The following is a 13930-nucleotide window of genomic DNA, read 5'->3' as shown; positions in this document are numbered from 1 at the left end:
TCTGCTCTGGGCAGAAGGAGACTGCAATTAAAGAAATGCTCATGAGGACTGAAACACTACTGATCAGGGTGCCCGATTTAAATCACTGCTGATTCAAGTACCTGCTGGTGATGGGTATTCTCCCCAGGAGCACAGGTATACAGTTTCTACTCTCTGCAGTTAGGCAGATCTCAACTAAGAAGACGGCAAGTGTGACATGTGAATGTTTGGTTCTGGCTGAGTAGAATCCTCACCAGACACTTGAGCAGGTACAAACTAGTTGCTCATAAATGGGCATCTTAATAAATTGGGTCTGTTAACATCTTTAGGTCCCACTTAATGTGACTAGCACTAATTTCTATTCAAACGACTTCCTTCTTAAACAGAGAGTCAGTGAGTTAGCGTCTACTGAATTAAACAATAGCTATATCTTCTGCATGTAACTGAAATGAAATAAGAGCATATGCTGATGTCCCCTCAATTCTCCCCCTCTGCAGATGAGCTGGAACTAAATATGGTCCGCTACGAGTGTGTGTGTGAAGGCATGTCCTGTGGGAATGGAGATCGCTGCCAGGGCCAGCAGTGCTTTGCCTCCCTGAGCATAAATGATGGCACTAAAGTTTACCAGAAAGGCTGCTTCCAAGTCTATGAACAGGGGAAAATGACATGCAAAACACCCCCGTCTCCTGACCAAGCTGTCGAGTGCTGTCAGGGATATTTGTGCAACATGAATATCACAGCACAATTGCCTACTAAAGGTGAAAAGTTAATTTTAAAATAGCTATTTTATAATCAGTCTCTAGTTGGGCGTTTGCCTGTTAATGTTCTTCTCTCCTAGTGCAAACTAAGATTTGAGCATGATAAGGCTTTTGCCACTTGAACCAGAGGGGACTGAGAATGGGTGTGGTTGGGGTCTGCAAGCTGCATGATCAGAGTGTCACTGATTGCTGCTGAATATTGGGGACTAAAGTGCACAAAACAGTAAGTTTTTTGACTCTGGGTTACTGACTTTGATAAAGCTCTCTGAAACCAGCTGTGATTCTGAATTTCAAAAACTTGAATGGATTTTACCACGGATGGGATTGCCATAAAAGATTTGGTGGTGGTACTGGTGGCGGTGGGCTGTGAATGTAAACTTATATGAAGTAGCTTTGACTGTCCTGTGATCGGTATTTAGTTCAGTTGACTACAAATGAAAATGTCAGCATAATTTTTTTGTCTTTAAACTACTGTCTGTGGGAGTTCTTAACCTCCTTTCTCTTTCCTGTTTTCTTACCAAGGGCAAACCCTCCAGGGAGAAGCTGTGGGTTACAGCATGGAAATGCTAGTTATTGTTATACTGGCTCCGGTGATAGTGCTGATAATATTTTCAGCGTTAGCTGTGCTGATTATTCGAAAAATACAGCAAAACCACATGGAAAGGCTCAATGCTAGGGATGCAGAGTACGGCACAATTGAGGGACTCATTACATCAAATGTTGGCGACAGTACATTGGCAGTAAGTAATCTTTTGTATATGGTAGGAATTGCTTAACCTCTGTGTCTCAATTTCTTTCTCTGATCAGGTCTACACTAGAAACTCGTGTTGGTATAGTAATGTCGGGTTATTTTGGGGGGGCCAGACGGGGCGACATTTCTATATCTGCAAAAGTCCTTGTGTGTATGTATACAATTATACTGGGATAATTTGGCTGGTATTGCATATTTTGCTCAGTGAACTGGTACAAGCACTTTTTTGTTGGTATAATTTGCATCTACGCCAGGAGGGTTCGCTGGTGTAGCAATACCTACCACCCAACCTTTGTAGTGTAGATGTGCTGTGACAGGAGAGTAGCTCAGGTTACCTTACAAGAGTGTTGTACCTTTAAGCTTCACCATGAAAAGGGCAAATACGCCTTTGTGTCCATGATGTATAACTGTCTTGAAAGGTAGCTGGGTGGGGATGTTTTTAATGGCTCTACAATCATATTTGTTTAGGAATTTCACATCTTGTCTTCCCTATGTTTGCTGAAGAATTTCTGGATAACTGGAGAATGAGTGAGATTTTTTGACTCAAGAAGAGGCTGAAATCTGAGTAAATGGGACTTTTTGGTAAACAGGTTAATCGTAATCCTACTTTACTTTTGTATTTATTTTTGTCAACGTTTACTCAGTCTCCTCTTAAACAAAAAATGCCTCACTTGGAAACTTCTTTCCATTTAAATATTCAAATGACACCAACACCGTGAAGCCTGAGACTGCCCGCAACTGGGAAGACAAGATTTGATATACCTGAAACTTCTGAAAATAAATACAAAGAAGGAAAAATCATCACTTTTTCTGATTTAAAAAAAAAAAGTAGCCTTTTTATGTGTGTCACAAGGAAGCAAGCAAACTGTAACTTTTCCTCAGTGTTGCCATTACAACTTGAAGGTTTTAAGAGCTATAGAAAGGTTTAAAGAGTGACTTGAGAGAGGAAATGTCGACTGAAGAACACCAGGATATTAAGATTAATATGTACTTCGACTTAGTATTTCCTTTGTGTTTTGGGAGACCTACTCTGTTTGGCTTTTCTCCCCTGGACTGGCAGAAGATGGGCACTTGGCTTTTGCAGGTGGAGAGAAATAGGTTAGTGGTTGTATGCTTGCTTTTTTTTTTTTTTTAAGGTGCCCCCATCACCAAGTAACGGAGCATTGCTGACTGCTTCAAGAATTTCTGCCCACTTCTTTGCCTGAAAGTTGGTGAATGCCATGCAGGCCTAGTTATGAGGACTTGTTAAAGCAAAGATGCTTGGGAACAGTCAAGTGTGGAAATCCCTACTCAGGGAGCTGTGAAGTGATGCTTGCATTTAAACAAATCGGAGATTATAAAGTGAGATGCTTCTAGAACCTGTTTTTGTGGATTGGTGCTGAGTTGATGGATTCAGAAACCTGACCCTTGGGGAAGTTGTTTTATCATTTTCCTAGGTTTATGAGGTGACCACCAAGTGGCAGCATTGTCAAGAGGATACCTTGATTAGGAGGAGGAGCCGGTTAGAACCCGAAGAGCCAGTCCTGCCTCTTTTTACTGTCAGGCATCCCTACCTTGTCTCTACCCTGCAGCACAGAAACCAAGTTAGGAGGAGGTAGCAAAAATCTGGAGGGCATCCTAGTGCAGAAGAGAATCTGGTCTATATCTCAGAATGGCTCAGTATTGAGCTAGAGGCTGGTGGAAGATGTGAGACTTCCAGCTGAGGGGGAGCAGCTCATCTAGAGCTTGTTGAGAGGAGGAGCTAAACTTGCCTCTGTCCTGTAGCTTGAAATACTCAAGACAAACTTATTAAAGTTTGCCTGGCTGTAGAACAGGTGTGGCATAAGCAGTGGCAGTGGAAGCTTCCCCATAATGCTCTGCTTCAGCTCTGCCCTGTAAGAACCACATCTAGTGGCCATTCTTCGTACCTGTTCTGTCGTCGTCTTCTCCCCTTCCCCCCTTCCACCAGACTCATCTAGTGCCCCTTGAAAACGTTCAAGTAAGGGCAGGTCAAATCAGCCAGCAAACAAGAATACATCAAAGCTTCCTTTTTAAAAGGAATGAGGTGACGTTACTAACTTTAAAAGCTACTTCCAATTTAAACATTACATGGTGCTCCGAGAATGAAATTTTATGTATGCAGTGCATCTAATGTGACTCCACTGAGTTTTGATTATGTACAAAATTGATAGTTCCTTGTCACATATGAGTGTTCATCTCAACTGTAATTCTTTCATTTTTCATGTTCCAGATTTAAGCACTCAAAGAGGAGAAAAATCTTGGGTTTTGTAATACACCAGATTTGTTTACATTTAGGATTAGTTCCCACAGTGTAGCAAATATTTATTGCACTAAGCTTCCTGAATGAAGAAAGCTGTAGCTCCTTAAAATCTTGTTTTTACAGTCGTTGCTGCAGATAGTATTTTGCTTCAGTCCAGAATGAGCTGGGGAGGGGGAGAAAGAAGGGGGAAGTTAGTTCACATTTTGGATAAAGGGCCCTGTTTGTTTTACAGACAATCTTGTCATTCTCAAATTATCTTGTTTCTGAGCATACTTCTTAAAATCTTGTTGGTGAAATGAGGCTTCAGAGATTTCTGGTTGAAACGTGAAAGCACAATTTGTCTTTTTATGAAATATTAGAACAAGGATTATAAATCTTCCTCCTCTGCTTTCTCCTCCAAGAAAAATAGAAGTTCGATAGTGTTGACCTTTCCACTTGATTTTTTTTTTTTAACTGGATTTGGAATATACAAAAATAGATGGTAGTATTTTAACAGAGTAATAGGATTTTAACAATGTATTGGAATCTTCCTTATTCATTATTTTTAAGTTTACAGTTAAACTTTTTTAGTCACCTCCCACTTTTTTTAGTACTGAAAAATTTAACATTAAGATAAAGATTCGTCACTTAAATGGTTGACAGTATTGTTCCCTTCTCTTCCCCCTCTCAAAAAATTAGTTCAGGTAGCATTCCCTATAGTTAAGGTTGCCGACCGCTTTCCATTATCCGACACCCATCTTCAGTTGTCAAAATTAAATGGTTTGGGCTGAAAATTTCTGTGGTGTCTTTCTGCTTTAGGCTGAATTTTTGGGTTGAAGTTCCAGATAAAAGGGTTCAGCCATTTTTGCAAATGAGAAAAGAGTTTTTTGCCCATGCTTTTTAAAACCAAAACTGTTTTGTTGAAAAGGTCTAGCTTGGAGCAAAGGGATGAATGACCCTGATGTCAGGAACATGTCTTTTGCTATCTTCATGGAAATTTGGCCAAATTTTAAGATGCTAAAAAATCTGGTTGGGCATGCAGAGATTTGTTTAGACCTGAGCAGCTAAACTCCCTGAAGACTTCATCTGCGCTGATCATGTGCAATCCCTTGTGCCAGTCAGACTGCACTTGTCATCCCCACAGTGTGACTGTGTGTTCTCCATTCTGGCTGTGGGGGACCGATGTGCTGCTGTAATGAGGAACTGAGAGCAGACACACTCTCCCATGCTCTCAGCAGCCCGCAGCCCACATCCCTCACTGCACAGGCAGCATGGAGAAGGAAGCAGAGAGGGGGAAGAGATGCGAGGTTTAGAGACAGGGTCAGGAGCTGGTATGGGAGACAGAGATAGGAGCAAATGGGGTAGAAGGCAGTGAGGTAGGAGATCGGAACCGGGGTGTGGAGAAGAGGGAGGAATATGGGCAGAGAGGTGTTGGAGGGGAGGGGATAAGGGCCAGAAAGCTCTATAAACTAGAGAACCCTCCCCAACAGAACCTGGAGTGAAACCTGTTCCTGAGTCTCCTTATTCGTTTGTTGTCCCACAAATAGGTGTGAAATCCACTGGCAGAGTATTTCCATCTCCCTGTAATGGCAGGCCCACATAAAAGGTAATAGTCTCCTACTGCTACCAGTTATCAGTTAGCTCAAGTGGTAGAACTGTGGATCAACCGAGCCCAACCTTGCACTTGTCCCATATGTGGGTCAGTATGCCTCCACATGATCAAATTAATTTTTTTACATTTAGATTTTTTTTTATGCATGTAATTTCCTATATTAAAAGAATGTTAAGGTTCAGAAGTCAAGCACTTCCAGTTACGAAATGCCAGAGTGAAGGTTGCCCTGTGCAACTTTTATTCAGCCCCCTTGTATGTATGTATTAGGTTTGGCAGAATTCAATTTTTAATTTAAACTGATAATATTGGTGGTCATTTTAAAGCATTAAAATTGTCATAGTTGTAGGCAATTATGGGGGGGGCGGCGGTCAGACAATTATTTGATAGTAGGTGTTGAGATTCAGAAAGTTAAAGCTTTATAAAATGCTAAAGCACAAATTGTCAATATCACATGTCAAAATATACAAAGTAAATAATCCTTGAATCAAAAATCATACCTATCTTTACTATTCACTTGCTAGTCCATTTACAGAGCCTAATTCAAACGTCTAAATCTCTGGATTTTGACTCCAATGCTCAAGCAGCTTTTTTCTTTCTTTGCCTATTTGTAAATTTCTACTATTATTGATTTTTTTTTTTTTTTTTTTGGTTGTTGTGTGTGTTTTAAAGTAAATGTTTACTGACACCGAATAATCTAATCCAGCGGTTCTCAAACGTCATTGCACCATGACCCCCTTCTGACAACAAATTACTACACAACCCCAGGAGGGTAGACCAAAGATTGAGTCCGCCCGAGCCCCACTGCCCCAGGCAAGGGGAGTGGGGGGGGAGGGGGCAAAGCCCAAGGGCCCTGGGCTCCAGTAAGTATAACACCAGCCCTGGCCACCCCATTAAAATGGGTTTGCGACCCACTTTTTGGGGTCCTGACCACAGTTTGAGAGCTGCTCATCTAATCCTTCTAACCCTAATTATTATTGTCTTTTAATAACCTGATCACATCATAGGCACAGACTCCGTGGGTGCTCTGGGGCTGGAGCACCCACATGGAAAAAATGGTGGGTGCTGAGCAGTGTTCCCTCTACATTTTTACATCCAGTGTGGAATGAATTTTGTTAAGTGCACCAATATGAAGGTGATGTGTGACACATATTGGTGCACATAACAAAATGCATGTAGTGGGGGTAGGGCTGAGGGGTTCGGACTGCGGGAGGGGGCTCTGGGCTAGGGCAGAGGGTTGGGATGGTGGTGGTGAGGGCTCTGGCTGGGGATGTGGGCTCTGGGGTGGGGCTGGGGATGAGGGGTTTGGGGTGCAGGCTGCCCCCGGGCTGCGGTGGGGAGAGGACTCCCCCCAGTCCTCTCTTGCCACAGCAGCTCGGGGCTGTGGGAGAGTCACCTCTCCCCGGCTGCAGCAGCTCCGGCGCGGCTGGGCTGCAGCAGGGGCTCCTCTCCTCCGGCCACAGCAGGTTGGGGGTATGTCTGTGCTGGGGCCGGTGGGGAGGGGGCGCCTCTCCCCCGGCCGGGGCAGGTCCGTGCTTGAGGAGAGGCGTCTCTCCCCACCGCAGCCCTGAGCCCCTGCGCGTGGCTTAATAGGCAGCTGTGCAGCCGCGCAGCTTAGAGGGAACTTAGGTGCTGAGCATCCACTGATAGCCCCCCATCAGCTCCCTCCAGGGGCCCCACAGATCAGCGCCTCCCCCTTCCTCCCCGTGTCTCCCGCCCGCTGTGATCAGCTGTTTCGTGGCATGCAGGAGGCTCTGGGGGGAAGGGAAGAGGAGCGTTGATGTGGAGTGCTTGGGGGAGGGGGCGGAATTGGGTGGGAAGAGGTGGGGCAGGGCCTTTGGGGAAGGGGTTGGAGTGGGGGCGGAGTTGGGGGTTGAACACCCCCAGCACTTTGGAAAATCAGTGCCTGTGGATCACATGCTGTTTGCTAGAAGACTTATTCTGTCCATTGTGTGTGTTTTTACATACATAAATAGATGGGCTAGTAATAGGTTTTGAGCATGTGAGCTTATGTTGACAGCAAAAAGTGCAGCCACTCCCCTGCATCCCATCCCTGTTTTTTAAAGTGTAGTTTACTCTGAAAACTGACATTCAGAAAGCCTCATTTTGGAATGTTCAAGTGCTGCCACCCTGTGGAATACTCACAGGTTTTCAATAACAAACAGAACTTGGGTTTTAATATGCAAGAACAACTTTGGTGCTTTCTTTGGCCCCTGTGGAATAAAGTAGTTATGCGCATGCTTAAATTCAATTTAAAATTAGTAGGCCTTCAACCTGTTTTTAAATGCTTTGTTGAATAGGAATGGTTTTGTTGAACTGGCGCCTTTGTGCTAAAGCTTGACTTATCTACTCTCACAAGTTGTACAGCTCTAACTATACCCCATAGTTAAAGTGGTGCAGCCGCCCTAGGGTGGACACTCTTATACTAGAAGAAAGGTGCTTATCCTGGAATAGCTTATTCCCATACGGGCAGGATTGTACTGGTATAACTGCATCTACACTAAGAGGGGTCGTACTGGTGTGTAACTATTTCAACAAAAAATCAACTCCTGAACTGAAAGTTAAACCAGTACAAAATCTGAATGTGGACCAGGTCTTGGAAAGGTGGAAGAAAAGAAACTTCTACAGCAGGTGTATATTTTCCTCTTTCAGGTTTTTAATTTTCTATTGAAATTTAATCTTTTTAGTTTTGACTGGCAAATGTAAAAATTTTAAGTTCTAAAGATCTCTTTTATAATGTAAGATTCCCTTTAGGGATTCTTAAAGCAAAAAAAGATATTTTTTTTTTTTTTTTTTTTTTTTAAATATGGTGATGTATCAACTATTAGTTATGGGTAAACTCCTGTCTCTGATTAGCAAGGCCACATTTACAGCAATGTGCAATTCTGGTAACCTTTTTTGAAAAGAATATGCTAGTACTGCAATTTGAAAAGGTAAAGTAAAAGCTTATGTAGATTTTAAAAGGTAAACACTGCATTTTTACTTTCCCATAATCATATAGGGAATTGAAGAGTCTTAAATTTGGAAAGCTCAAAGAAATGAAGTCTCTATGCTTTGGGAGGAAATCCTCCTGTGAGACCTAGAAAGTTCTAACACAGGGAGTAAAGCAGATATAAGGTCATTTGAGATAGTGACAAATATAGGATTGAGAGGGCACAAGCTAAGCAAAGGGAAGGCAGAGTGTTAAAATAATTTAGGTAGAATTTCATTACAGAGTAGCTAGCATTCAGCAAACAAACTCCCAAGGGCAGTAGTAGGAGCAGTAAATGTCAATCAACTTTTCATTACAAAACATATTTGGAGGAAAATGGTATTGTGGCAGGTACAATTGCTAACTAAAAAGTAGCAACAGACTTGGGAGGCCTCTTTTCTCTTGCATTGTCTGAAGAAAACTTCTGGCAGTGGGTTGCAATAGAAAATGACTGTGTGTATGTAAAACTTGTATCTCCCTTTCCCCCACCCTCTATTTATACCTTGTGGTCTAAGACTGTAAACTCTTCAGGGCAGGGTGTCTGCCTGTCTGCACTATGTCTAGCACAATGTGGTCCTGATGCTAATCAGGTTTTAGGGAGCTACCCTAATAATCCTTAAAATGATCAACATTGTGTGAACAAGTGGGAACATGTACAGTTATGTATTTGGATAAAAAGTCCACGTACTCGACGTTTCTCAAATGTTTTCTCTCCCTTTCTCCCCTTTTTAAATAGGACTTATTGGACCATTCCTGTACATCTGGAAGTGGCTCTGGTCTTCCTTTCCTGGTACAAAGAACAGTGGCTCGTCAGATTACGCTCTTAGAGTGTGTAGGTTAGTAAAACTCTTGTTTGTATATCGAATATCAAGTCCTGGTACCACTTGAGGTTAGGGAGACCAGATAGCAAGTGTGAAAAATCAGGACGGGGGTGGGGGGTAATAGGTGCCTATTGTAAGAAAAAGCTCCAAATATCGGGATTGTCCCTATAAAATCGGAACATCTGGTCACCCTACTTGAGGTTGAGATCTAACTTCCATTTGAACAGTCTTTCTCTTCTCAGTACTCAAAATGTTTTCAAATAACTTCTATTAAGTGGAGTTCTCCATGCCTCTGCCCGTGGATGGAATTTTTGGGGGAAAGTTTGATGAAAAATGCTTTCACCTTTTGCGTAGTGTGTGTGCTCTGTGGTCCAACATCTGCATAGCTCTATCAGCTAAAGCTAGAAAGGAGAGAGGTCAAACATAGCTTTCAAAGTGATCAGCAAAACAAGCCAAATAAACTAGATTTGAAGATGACGTTTCAATCCATTTTAAAAATATGAATATATGGGTTTGAAAGTGTCTAGATGTGAAGTAGAATACTGCTAACTCTGGGGATCTTTAGTTTTAAACGTTTTTAGTTATCTGAATTATAGTTAAGGGGTAAAAACACATTGCATGAAAATGTAGCTAGTCCAGAGGTGGGCAAACTACGGCCCATGGGCCACATCCAGCCTGCGGGACCGTCCTGCCCGGCCCTTGAGCTCCCGGCTGGGGAGGCTAGCCCCCGGCTCCTCCCCCGCAGCCTCAGCTCGCCGTGTTGCCAGCACTCTGGGCGGCGGGGCTGCGAGGTCCTGCTGAGCAGTGCGGCTGTGAGAGCCGCCGGGTGTAGAGTATTTAAATTGCTCCCTGTAGGAATGTGCTACTTATGGAGCACCAGGACTGGCAGCTGTAAGTAGTATGCCCTAAGTAGCACATTCCTACGGGGAGCAATTTAATACACTACACCCGTATAGGGAAGGCTGTGCCTCTCCAAACAGCCTGGCCCCCGCCCCCTCCCACGTCCCGCCCCCTGACTGCCCCCCTCAGAACTCCTGGCCCACCCAACCCCCCCTTGCTCCTAGTCCCCTGACTGCCCCATCCCGGGACCCCCCACCCCTAACCACCTCCCAGGGATCCCAACCCCCCCCCGTTCCCTGTCCGCAACTGCCCCGCCCCCGATAGGCCCCCCGGGACTCCCATGCCTATCCAACCGCCCCTGTCCCCTGACTACCCCCTAGTGTGTTGACTAGTCTTAATGGTATTAGTGCTGCTGTCTGTTTGTTCTTGTTATGGAATGTATTAAATAGTGACAAACATTCACACTTGTGTCAAAACCACATGTGAGTTTTTCTTCAGTTTGTATTAACCCAGAGTGTTAGGATACACTTGATGATCTTACATGGTCTCTGGTCTGCAGATGGTCACGTCCCATGTGTGTTTGGAACTGAGCCTGCTCTTAAGTTAGCTCAAGTTGGCAGTGTTTAGATAGGAAGGCTACATAGCATTGCTAGTGAAAGCTCTTGGGCAGGAAATCCCTTCTGTGTGACAGCGCTACCACATCAGTGTCTCATATCTCTTTACACTTGATTACACCTGTTGTTGAATCGATGTGCCATCGATGTGCCACCCCCCCCCCCCAAAAAAAACAACCCTTGAACCTTGGCAGCTATACATATTAGAGAGACCACAAGTTGTATTGCACTGAAATTGAGGCTAACTTATTTAGATCAGATGAGTCACTATACAATAGTGAAAACTATAATGATCAGAACTCTTTACCACTTGGGCTCTGCTGTGTGGCACTCTACTGCTAATGCATTGTCATGAGCAGACAATGTGAGCAAATCTCTACACTCAACACCAGAGAGTGGTGGTGACTGGGGAAGCAGGGACCCAGAGGGGTGAGGAGCTGAGTGGGTGGACATGGAAACAGGGACCTAGAGTTGGGGGAATGGAGATTTGGTGGGGGCTGGGACACAGAGGTAGAAATGATGGAGATGGGAGGGCAAAGTGGGGACCCAGGGGAGGGATTGGGAGAGGAATATGGGGGGCCACATACCATGTCCTGTTGGAGGGCGGAGAATGGGAACAATGGGATGGGGACGCAGAGACCAAGGTATGAGCAAATGGGTGGGTGGAGTTGCTGGGAGTCCCTGAAATAGAGGGTATGGGAGAGTGGTACACAGGGAGCGTGTGGGGGAGGGGGGCATAGCGAAATGGTAGGAGCTCCTGGTATGTGCATGCACGTGGTATCCAGAAGGAAAAAAGTGTGCAACCACCTAGTGTTTGCAGCACACTCAAATCCTAAAATAGGATAGGTTTTCATATCTTTGAATAGTTTGGTTTTTTGTTTTGTTTTTGAAGTTCTGTTTTGTCCATTTAACTGACCTGTTGAAGCTTTCTATTTATATCCATGGCATATCATTTGTTTTTGCAGGGCTAATGCTGTAAGCAAAATAAAATCTAAAGAACACAGTCTCCCCAGCATGTGTGCACTGCATGCTCTATTTTCAGAGTTTGCAGATTGTCTGGATTGTGTAACCTGCTGACCACAAGACCTAGAGCTAGCCATGATTTTGCTGCACTGTAGCCAATGTTCTAGCTTAGGCTGTAATGACACTTTCATTACTAGTGGTGGTGATCACAATTGTTCCTGGTAGCATCCACAGTAATCTAGCTCCTGTACAAACACGTAAGAAGACATGGTCTTCACCCCCAAGAGGTCACAATCTAAAGACCAGACTGATTGATAAAGGATATGGGGAAGGGCATACGTGCAAGTAAAGTGGTCAAGGTAGTATTGCCATGATGTAGCCAATACAATGTATGACTCTCAATTGGCTTTTTGTTTTGTGCATCATATTAGATATATACTTGTTCCAGTTACTGCGCATCCTCCATGGTAGAAGTGGGCCCGGCCCTCAGCAGGGATTCATTTATTTATTTGTATTGCTGAAGTGCATCCTAGTTATGGATTGGGGTGTGTGTGTTTACCTTTGCAGTCTATGTTGTGTTAATGTAAGCTTGTGCATTTAATTTGTTAAAATAGCATTTCAGAGAGGGCAAGGAGCTGCAGGCACTGCAGCTTATCACCTTTCAAAATTGTTTTATTTAGACTGTATTGACTTGAGATCTATTTATGCTAACTTATAATTCCATTGACACTAATGAAGAATGTTGATCAAAATCCCCTGTTTGCTTTTTGTCAGGAAAAGGCCGATATGGAGAGGTCTGGAGGGGTCAGTGGCAAGGAGAAAATGTTGCAGTGAAGATCTTTTCTTCACGAGATGAAAAATCTTGGTTCAGGGAAACTGAATTGTACAACACTGTGTTACTGCGGCATGAAAATATTTTAGGTAAGTAGAACAATTGCACCCATTATACTGAAGCAGGGACACTAGGAAACTGAGTTAACTTTGAACTGTAATGTTGCATGCTCTTCAATTTTCTAAGTGCCCCTCAGTATCCAGGCTTTGGTACATCCTTTTGGGAAAAGGGAGGGGAGACACACTTATGGGAATAAGGGAGGGATTTAGAGGCCAATCCTTGGAATCTAAGGCCCCTGATCAGAGAGGTCCTCAAAGCAAGAGTCATTGCCTTAATGCAAAAACAAGCTAGCGAGAAGCAGGCAATGTGGCTATTAGCTGATTGCTAGCAGGAAAAAGAAAGGTGTGCAGCCTGGGTCTGGGGGGAGGGATAGCTCAGTGGTTTGAGCATTGGCCTGCTAAACCCAGGGTTGTGAGTTCAATCCTTGAGGGGGCCACTTCGGGATCTGGGGCAAAATCAGTACTTGGTCCTGCTAGTGAAGGCAGGGGGCTGGACTCGACCTTTCAGGGTCCCTTCCAGTTCTATGAGATAGATATATCTCCATATATTATTATATTATAGTAGCCTGTCAGGTCACACTGCAGTGTGACCAAAAGGGAGAACCAGACAATTTTGAGAGTTGTGTGACAGCTGTCCAAGTCACTTGCATTGGATCCAGGCCCAATGTCGTTTTAATCTACATAGGTGTAACGGGGTAGGAAGAAAGAGGGAAAAACTCTCAAAGTTTGTTCTTACTGTTGCATACTTACATGTGCTTATTAGATTTGAGTATAAGTATTCCTTTAGACTTCATGGAGGACACAGAAATGAGTTGCCTGTATAAGGAAAAGAGGATGTTATTACAAAGATGTAGAACCAAACATTAGGAAATATTTTCATGGTGTCTGGGTAAAGTATGTCTATGTGTAGGGGTGAGGTAATTGGGATTTACCAGTTCTTAAAATACCTTTATATTCTTGGTGTAAATGGCATTTGAAATTAACATTTACTAAGCCTACAAACACAAGATATTTCAAGAGCTTGCACTAATGCAGGGAGGAGGAGATCATGAGCTGGTCTGGTTATATCCTGGTACTGTGAGATCAATGTACCAGACTAATGAAGGTGATTGTGAACAGGACAGGTTGGTTCTACCTCTCCTTGCTCACTTAAATAAAATGTTCCTACCTTCGCACCTTAAAATATGCTAAAACTTCACTTGTTTTAGGATTATGGATGCAAACAGGCTACTTGCCATGGCCTGACAATGAGCTTCACTTCCATTTCCTTGCTGATTTTCCTGCTATTGCTACTATCTTCTCTCTTTATGTGTATTTGAGAAACTCCTGTCTTTTTGGTTCAAGCTCTGGCGCACAATCAGATGTTCCATATCCTTATGTTCATTGCTGTGAAACAGCTTCTGACTCTGGGTTGTTAATTTTCCTTTCATGCTCCTAACTTTTTTTGTAGCGATCTTGTGTTGTATCAACTTAATAAATCTGCTTTAAAGTCAG

At 43.5% G+C, this 13930-nt stretch overlaps 1 protein-coding gene across 2 annotated transcripts in view; it reads left to right on the top strand.

Annotated features, from left to right (window-relative positions):
* The window catches only part of ACVR1 (activin A receptor type 1), a 104513-nt gene that overhangs the window by 64771 nt on the left and 25812 nt on the right, over window positions 1-13930 (top strand). For both annotated transcript variants that reach the window (XM_024219020.1, XM_029910533.1), the window contains 4 exons: window positions 477-737; window positions 1260-1477; window positions 9044-9143; window positions 12320-12466. In XM_024219020.1, the coding sequence (XP_024074788.1) occupies window positions 477-737; window positions 1260-1477; window positions 9044-9143; window positions 12320-12466 (726 nt within the window). The remainder of the gene's footprint in view (window positions 1-476; window positions 738-1259; window positions 1478-9043; window positions 9144-12319; window positions 12467-13930) is intronic.

This window comes from Terrapene carolina, unplaced genomic scaffold (assembly GCF_002925995.2).
Source record: "Terrapene carolina triunguis isolate 2854851 unplaced genomic scaffold, T_m_triunguis-2.0 Scaffold62, whole genome shotgun sequence".
In the NCBI taxonomy this organism is placed as follows: domain Eukaryota; kingdom Metazoa; phylum Chordata; order Testudines; family Emydidae; genus Terrapene; species Terrapene triunguis.
The sequence above is the reverse complement of the archived record's forward strand: the minus strand, read 5'-3'. Positions and strand labels throughout refer to the sequence as shown.